The 9522-nt window shown below is 40.9% G+C and overlaps 1 protein-coding gene across 1 annotated transcript; it reads left to right on the top strand.

Annotated features, from left to right (window-relative positions):
• Positions 1–7702: 7702 nt before the first annotated feature.
• T265_10875 (hypothetical protein) lies at positions 7703–9500 on the top strand (the record flags this gene model as incomplete). The annotated part of the gene is made up of 2 exons (XM_009177369.1): positions 7703–7826; positions 9385–9500. The coding sequence occupies 2 exons, from the start codon at positions 7703–7705 to the stop codon at positions 9498–9500; spliced, it is 240 nt and encodes a 79-aa protein (XP_009175633.1).
• Between the last annotated feature and the right edge of the window lie 22 nt (positions 9501–9522).

Consider the following 9522-nt stretch of genomic DNA (forward strand, 5'->3'; position numbering starts at 1 on the left):
CCTCGGCAAGCATACCAACGGCTACTCGATCAACCACTGACAAATTGTACTAAGTTTTGTGCCTGCTTCTGTTGTGAAAAAATTTTCTGCTGAAAGATTAGCACCGCAAACTTCTGGAAATCTCTAGGCTTTAATCCGCTCAAGCAATCTTCACGTAGTTGACAACATACCACTTCAAAAATTATCTTGTCAGATTGCATACACGCGCACTCTTGGCATCCAGAACCCAAGAGGGGCGCTAACGGAACCATAGAAAATGAGTCAACTTAAGATACAGTGAAGGAACCAAATCAAACTTTTTAAATGGATTCATTATTCTCACTTAAGGAAACTACTTACTACGTTTGGTACAAGCTTTTTAAATAAACGACCGTTTTAATCTGATTGAGGTGGGTTTCCTGTGAAAACCAATCTGGTATGTAGATGAGTGTGTTTGTCATTAAGTTCAAGTAGAACATAAAGTTGGTGAAGAATAGAGACTGTGCATAACTGATGAGATTCTAGATCGTCGAAGCCGGTCGTGTACTACTAAAGTCTCCAGTTTTCTTTAAGGGAGTGTGTTGCGATATCCCGAATAACGTACGGACTAAAGCATCTGCAGAAAAATTAGCTGAAGAAAAGCATAGGTGATAGTTTGAGCTGGGTTTCAAGTAAACTACCCGTGAAAAACAAACTGATAGGCCAATGAGCGCATATGTCTGATCCAGTAGGTTTGAAATCTTCAGGCAATTGAAGCTCATTGTAAACTGTCCCACAATTCCGTTAAGTGTAAGCTACGTGTAAAAACGATGATGTTAAAAATCACTCAAAATTTTTGTGTGCTGAGGTAAGCTATATTGGAATGCATGATTGATATGTGCAGTCGCTACGTTTATTGTGTCAATTTATTGGCTCAATTGGTTAATGGGGGCACTTCTTGGTTTAACCATGACGTCTAGCGCAGTTATATGGATGATCACAAGGATAAAACCCGAAACATTTGCTTTCCGGTTGGCCTGCTGCGATAACACAACTACTTTAGGCATCCGTAAAACTCGTCGTCCTTCTCCCTGGAAATTGATTCCAGCAATCTGTTGAACCACGTCGAGTTACGTGCAAAACCCCAAAAGCTAAATCTTTCAAATAGAGATTTGGCTACAAAAGCGGTACTTTAAGTACAATAATAAAATGATGAAGCTTTTACATGCCGGCTTTTATACACCGGTTGAGGAACTACTAATTCCTAACGGGTCTCAAAGGCCACGCCGACTAAAAGCCACGTGTTTACAAGCTATCGAAACCACGTGTGAACTTAAACAGCAAGTCCGATGACAAGGTCAACGGTTATGTTCAGGTCAAAAACAAGAAGGGTGGTATGGGTACAAACCAAGATAACAAAAAAGGAGGAATCGCGTTGTACAATATAAGAATATAAGAAAGGAATCAACACTCCCAGCTGACCAATTTTCAGGCTGTTGAATTGGCCGACCTGAATTGTTAACATATCAGTACGTTTTCGTTTAGATGATCCCGGGAACATTCGTTTTTCTAATGACCTGCACCTATTCTTCTGAAACTCTGTTTTGTGCTGTTCGTGGGAGCAGATCTTCTGAATTACAACTTGCAGGGTTTTCTTACATCAATGGAATTATTACCTTTTTTTCTGAGTTTCAAATTAAAAATTTCTACAGTTTATCCAAACTACTGAAAAGAGCTAAATAACATGGTCTTATCAGATATATAAAAACACGCCGTAACGGAACACGGTGAAACTGCGTTGTTCATCATACCGCTTTTGCTTTATAATTACATAACAACTGAGTGTGATCCAGAACACAGTAAATCTTTCAGTGCACATTATATCGATTGCGATTAGGTTCCGTGCAAACGAAAATTAAGGCTTTCAGTGAGTATCACGTGGCAGTGGACTAGGTAGGGTATAATCGATTCGCTCCTGCTGAGTGGTGCACAAGTAGGCTAAATCATTTTCATCATGCGCGTGCGGAGTAATTTATTTACATCAGTATGTTTGAATATCCACGAAAAATAAAGTAAGGGAGCAATGCAAACTTAATTAACTTTGACATTTTGGAGGTGTGCCTGTTCGTGGGCGTCTTGTTAAAAGGAATTAGAAAAACCATTATTTGATGGTACCTAGAGAATCCAGTCCGACCTCGGCTGTTTTACTTTAAGCGTCAAAATACTGGGCTTTCAGAAATCGTCAGTTGAAAATTTTATCTAGTCCCATGGTGAAGGAGCAGCGCTTGTCGATGTTGGGTGAACAGTCAAAAGCCAGTCAAGGTCCAGATGTAACTTGTGAGTGGATTTTTTATAACCTCGACACATCAACCACTAAAGATTGCAGGTTATTCGATGATATCTGCAGTTAACTTCTCAGGACATTCTTCTACTCATTTGGGTAGACAGAACTTCTGGTTGCACGGATGACGTGTCAACGGTTAAAATAATCGTTGCTTACCAGAACTTCCTTGTAAATGCTTCTATGCCAAACATCTTGGGGACTGATCAGAGATTTACACAGACATTTGTTCCTGTCTGCAGACTTGCCACATCTGATCGACTGTCAAGTACCTTGAAAATGCCACCCTCTAGCTTGCACGGGGTGCCGTCTCAAACTGTTCGGTGTAAAATGGACAACAGAGCGCTCAAAATTCAAGATTGATTTTCGTACGTTCCGGGCTATTCGTCCGATATTCTGTCAAATATGCACCATGGACGTATAGTATCAAGACTAACGGCTTCCCCTTGCACCTGCGGATTGCCCTGTTACAGCTGACATTTGAAACCTCGGGTATCCTTTACTTGATTCACTAAAACAAAGGAAAGAAAAATTCTGTGATATGTTGGCATATCATTTGCTTCCATCCTGCCGCATACAAGAGATATTATATATAGTGGTACTGCCAGCGGTAGGACAGCCCACAAAATTCACAAGGACAACAGAAACTCAAGATTTGTAACCATGTTAATTAAATTGACCATATCAAAGTCTTCGACGCACGCAATGCTGGTTGTTGTGTCTGGCATTGATTTTTTCCAGCAATGGGGTTGGTCACTTTGAGTCATGCGGAGGACCTCAAAAGTCAAATGATTCGAATGAAGATGCATCACCAAAAGCGGTACTATTAACACGTTAATAAAATTTTACAAACCTAGAATTCTGGAATTGCGCTTCGTATGTATGCAAATATGTATTTATGTATAAATGTATGTTTGTTTGCTTGGTTCGTTGGTTCGTTGGTTGTTATTGTAGGTTCACTATCAACTGACTGTTGACTGTTTAATCTATTCTATATTTTCTTTCGTTATATTATTTCTCTTTTCCGGCCCAAGCGCTGTGATTTTACGATGCAATGATCACCATTATCAACTATTGCTTTTAGAGATCCATATTGTGTTATTCTTCTACTCATTTATTTGGTAAAACCGACCTACAGATAAAAAATTATACACGCTTGGTAGTTTCGTAAAGCACATGAATGTTTGTAGGTAGTAAATTAATCATATTGGACGTTCAGTTTCTTTCAAAAGCTGTGTGTGATTTACTGTTTTGCTGTTTAAATGTTTTACTGCATTCTACTCTCCGTATCCGAGGTTGTCCCATGGTGTTCCTATAATTGGAAGTGAAGATGATTCTTATTATGTGATTCAGTGTGCACACGATGTTACTGCCAGTATAGAGTACTATATCTAATACACCTACTTACAAAAGTACACATCTGGAATACTGAAACGTCTGGCTAGGCGACATTTCACATCCATGAGGAATATCGCGAAAAGTGTACGTTTAGAGATGGAATCCTACTCAAAACAGTCTATTCGAAAACATTTTAGCTCAAATAGTGCAGCGGCGAGAACTGAAATAACGGCAAGCAGAATGGTTTCAATGATAGTGAGCGAGATGCTGTTCTCAAACTTTTAGTGTCCAAGCCAAGGTATTTAAAAGGATTGGCAAAATATCCCTTCAAACGGGATCCCGGCAACATAGCTATAGACGTTAGGCATTTTGAGATCATACGGGGTGAGTGTTGGTGAGTGATTGGTATCAGGTGGATCCAAGCTTTACCTACCGTGGACAAAGCGATATAACGCCCAACCGAGGTGGGAGTGTTCAAAAGAAAGTGCTCCAACTAACTGGACCTTCCTAATACCTTTGAAACACAGCAAAGTCATAAAACATGCAATCGGATATCGCAGTGGGTTCCTTTTGGAATATCAGGCTCCATTTTTCCCGACATGGTCGTAGAGTATGCAGAATTCACTGTAGAGCGTTTTTTCCGCAGTCAAAAGCTATACGGCTTTGCGGTCGAGTAGGCTGATAAAACTGATTCAGAAAAGCTGACTCAGAAAGGGTACTCTGCGCCGAATTTGGTCACGTTTTTCACCACGGAACTCTGAATCTCTATACTGGTGTACTACGTAAACACAACAAAGTCGTCACGCAATTAGCTGAACTTACTCTTGATCAGAATGTGAGGCAGGTGATATGCTTGATTCACCAATCAGCTGACACAAGCACATATTATCATGTTATGTGCTATATGCCCTAATAAAAAGCGACAAACTGCATCCTGACAGGAACACTTTATGCTCTACTGGCATCAATACAGAAAGCATATTGCGGCTATCTTTGGTGTAAGTTGCACGTATAAAATCTACTGTAAATTTCACTTATTTGCCGGGATGCAGGAGCTACAGGAAGAATTTTATCGTCTGACAAAGATTCGGAAGGCTTTATAATGGAGCAGTTTTTGACCCGTTTTAAACTAAAACACAAGACCAATGGATTATGCGTGTGGTTTCAATCGGGATAGCAATTATCTAAGACTACTTTTTTCCGCTTCAGGGAAAAGTAACCATTTTGCTGTTGATTTATTGTATTGATTTGACATGTTGTTGATTTAGAGATGGATAGCGGTCACCGAAATTACGACCGGAAAGCAGGAATTGAAGGCATCCGTTCGGGGCACGACTCTATAAACGTTTTTGGACCACGTTTAGTCTACAAAGGCAACTGTAGGCATGGAATGACATGCAGTGCAACTTTTAAATACATCTCTTGGTCAACAAATGCCCCACTAATTGCCAACGTTTTTAAAAAGTTTTAAGAATACCATATCCGTATAAAGTTCCCCTGCCTTAAAGCACTCCCGCGTAACACTGGTAAGGCGATGAACATAACCAAAGTCATGATAGGCCATAGAATACGTTGAAGAAAGGCCGCTGGATTTATAGCACACATTGATGTTGTTGGATATCTCGTTATGCCAAGTTGTTTTTCTTGTCACTTCTTAAGAGTAATTTATGTATGGGATGGAGTACATTGTTGTGGTGAGAACGTGTGGGGGCGTCACAGCTCGCCACACAGTAGGATGGGTACATGGCAAACAATCAACTGGGAATCGTTACTATCAGGTGGGATCAGCAGGCTTATTTGGACGTGAAACTATGGAAATTTGTAGGATTTATGCTCCACACGTAATTGAGCTTTGAGGTTAACTGTCAAGGCGAGCAATGCCAACGGAAACTACGTATATTCCGAAATCACCTATAATTAATACTATGAGCAGTTGATAATTGTTGGCCCACCTAATAAGACGGACCATCTACTTTTAGTAAGTCACTTACGAAAGTCAGTAGAACTTCCTTCTGACAAGATGTGCTCGCTCTTTATTGGAGGAGTTCTGGGGGAAGAAGCTAGCCCCTCGAAAGTAATACAAGTTCGAATGCTTTATGGAAATTTGCGAGTAAGAAAGAATATTCAAATTCTACCAAGCCATAGGCGACGATATCCTGGTAGCACAGCGCATAAGTACAGAAATGTACTAGCTAAGCGGATAAAGCGATGTAATGGTATATGCTACCGACGAAGCATGCAAGTTTTATCTGGTCTGGCATCCAAGATCTGCCCTGGCATGTGATGGACGGTCAGGAAACTGCTTTGCGATATTCGTTCATTATTATAGAATATCCAAAGAACGCCCACCAATGTTCAAGAGAACGCCTGAGAATGTTTGCTTCTTAAAATATCTGTGCAGATGGGATATTTTATTTTGTGCCCAATGGCTTGCAACCGCTTAGGTTGTGTTTGTTTATAGGCGATTTCGCAGCAAAGTGCGTTCCTCCAGTCACTGGTAGTTTGGCGGTTGATATATAAGTTAATAGTTTCGTACCACCTAGCCAATTTGGGTTAGTCTTCTACACAGGTTCATTAAATGGTAATTCTACAAGATGACGGAAAATACAATGGATGCTACCTGGACTTCATTGAACTGTTAGCTGTTAGTGTCTTTCCCAACGTTCCACTTTCGTTAGCCTTCCTTTGCATGCCAGCCCATTCGAAAAACAGTCTTTCTCCTGTATCACACGCTAAACTATCTTACAACACCGATACCCGACGGCTAAGAAAAACCCGTGACATTGTGGTCTACCATTGTAACAATTATGCTTATGGCATTCGATTTTAAAGGAAAGACAACCAGTGGTGGCTTTGTGATCATAGATAACGCTTATTTCTAGCAAATTACTCGCAAACACAACTAAAGAAGGGCGAGAAAGCAACCTGTGGGGTAAATTAATCCAGGGGATCAGGCTAACTTCATCTAAACTACTACACTTCCAAACACCGTTCCTCGCTTTAAGGCAATAGGTTGACGAAAGTCAACACTGAAGTTTCAATTAGCTTCCTGTGGAAATTTTCACACGCAAGACATTTTTATGTTCAAAGACGTTATAGCTACTGCTGACCCCGCTCTAGTTCCTAGTGCCGCAAGAAAGACTCAAAGAACGGAACACAACTGCTATATTCCGAACAGTCGAGTTAGTGCGTGCGAGTGCAAAAGTTACAATTGTCCCGTGCTGTTTAAAGCGCACTTTCTGACACTGATCCAGGCTGTCCGCTAGGCGTTTGTTGGACACCCATCAACATCGATCGTGCTTCTACAAAATCCTCGAACGCTGATCACATTCGGTCCTGCTTCTGTGCCGTACCTGAAAACTCATCGGCTTTTGCTGAATTGATTGAATTATTGGCTGGCCTGGATGCTTACCGGCTTTCCTATACAGATTTTGGTGGAGCTTTTGGGGTCTCAACAGGTTCCGGGCGTCCTACAATCACTTTCAGGAATCTGGCCTTTCTGATATCTCCCCTTATTGGCCGTTCAGTGTAAGATTTTCGGCGTGGGTCAAGTTGTAAAGGTTTTACCAGTCTTCTGGCGCGACCGGTATGGCGTCTTGGTTGCAGCAACGGATCCACCTTGGAAGTTACTTCTGAAGTGGTGGCTATTGATGCTGTTCTTGGGAGATCAGAGGTTTCAAGCAGCAGCTTGATGTCTAGTAACTGTTCTCCCTCTTTTGGGTTTGGGCACTCACTCCGCCCCACATGGGCGCTGTAGATCACCTGAAGGATTCTTTTGAGGACGAATCTAACTTCATGATAAAAGTCAAATTAGTTTTGTTTCTTTAAGGATGATATACAAGGTGGTAAATTTCCTTTAAAACATATCATAAAAGATGAGTTCCTATGCTTTGTTCCATAAGAAGTATCTTTCTGTTCATCTTCACAAGAACCGTAATTCTCCAAGTAGCCCATATGGACAGAACATGCGTTATCTGGTCTGAGTTTATAGTCAGTGTAATTCCACTACATTTGAAATCTTTATGTTTAGTCTAACATTTTTCCCCATAGGCATAATTCAGAAAAATGAAGCAGGAGACGTTGCATCGAGGCTTGCTGAAGCTGTTTTCTATAGTGGACTTGGATGGTGACAACCGTGTTTCCTACAACGAATTGAACCTTGGTTTCGAAAGATTTGGTTTTACTGAAAGTGAATGCTCCGTACGTGAATTCATCGTGACAATTCTGCATCGTTTTTATTATATTATGAACAATGTATTATGTAAATTATATATTAAATAATACGCTCAGCGTTCCTGTAGAATTAGCCGCCGAAATAAATGCGAATCAGGGGGGAGCTGATTCTTAATGGAGAAGGCCTAATCACTGAACATGTTTTAAGTGGCTATTCTTCGGATTAATCCCAACTGCTGAAGGAATCCACACTAACTGCTTCCCTATTGGGTCTTCCACGGTTTACATGAGCATAGTGTTCACACATGAAGAGATACAAATCGATAGATTCGGGACAAATTTGGCAGAAGATATTAGTCAGTGCAGTATGTTTACTAGTGTTGACAGTGATGATGCGTTACTTCTGAAGTTTTATGGTGCACCTTACCCAACATAACAGCTTGTTCTTATTCCTAGCGTATTCCGGTGTGAACATAACCAGAGAAGTATGCGGCTGCTGCGAGGATATGATGCTAGGCTGAGTTTCTTGAGATGGGTCCGAAATAATGCGAAAGTATCCATATGTCCAACTTATGACTAAATATACTTTCGAGATGCTTCAGGGGTGCACAGAAATTGAACTATACCAAAGAGTTGAATCCCTCGCAATACATTTTAACTGCATACACGTCCATCTTCATACCTCTGTCAACGATGTTTTGGATTCTTTTATGGCTATCACAAAAATACGTTTTGAAGACTTCAGGGATCACATATTGTTCCACAGTTCTAAATGCGAACCAGCCTTGGGGAGGCGGAGAACCAGTTGCACTAAGACCGGGTTTCCATTTTATGCTATCCATTCCGTACAGAGACATGTAGGAACTTGGAATACACAGGATTTATCTCAACCATAATATTCCTCTCTTCATTGAATGACGATTTGTTTCTTTACCACGTGAAAAATAGTTTAGTCGGTAACAGAGGTTACCATACTATACTTCCTCCCAGGCGCTTCTCAACTGGACAATGTATTCAAGTCATGTATCGGAATGGGCTAGACTCACAAAGTCTAATAGGGTTGTACCTATCTGGATTCCGATCCCTTTGACCAGCAGAACTAAGGGAGCTATTTTTCGTTTACTCTTTATTGGTTCTAAAGCAAGCGTTTTCAACAAAGTGCCTCCGCAGCCAGACTATGAACGAATACAAAGCAACTGTGTGTCCCAAGCCCTGCAGCAAGTCGGTAGAATTCCACTAATCGAACCTTTCTTTCCGCGATTTGTGTATCCTGCATAGGGGACTTAAATGGCAAACACAATCCACAACTCAGTATGAAAACATTCGACAGTTCCAGCAGCGTTGCTTATGCACCTGATGGGATACTGGGATGCTCTTATAATTCTAGAACCTAGATCTATCTACAATATAATAGTCTCGTAGAGTACCGAAATAGCACACACTTACTCTACGCTTAACGGTGTGCGAAATGCTTGGAGATTGTGTGGAACATGAACTGAAACCAAACCTGGGATTTTCTCCAAAATTTACTGGAATGATCAGCTTATATTTGGACCAATAATGATCTTTATCAGGGCAAATAAAGGGCGGGAAAAAAGATAAAAACACAGACGGGCCTAGTGGATATGATGTTGTAACAGACAGGAGGTCTTGTCTGATTGTTCCGACAATGAAGCGCGTTCCGAAATGATCACGCGTCAATTTTTACTCCC

This window comes from Opisthorchis viverrini, assembly GCF_000715545.1.
Source record: "Opisthorchis viverrini unplaced genomic scaffold opera_v5_422, whole genome shotgun sequence".
In the NCBI taxonomy this organism is placed as follows: Eukaryota; Metazoa; Platyhelminthes; class Trematoda; order Opisthorchiida; family Opisthorchiidae; genus Opisthorchis; species Opisthorchis viverrini.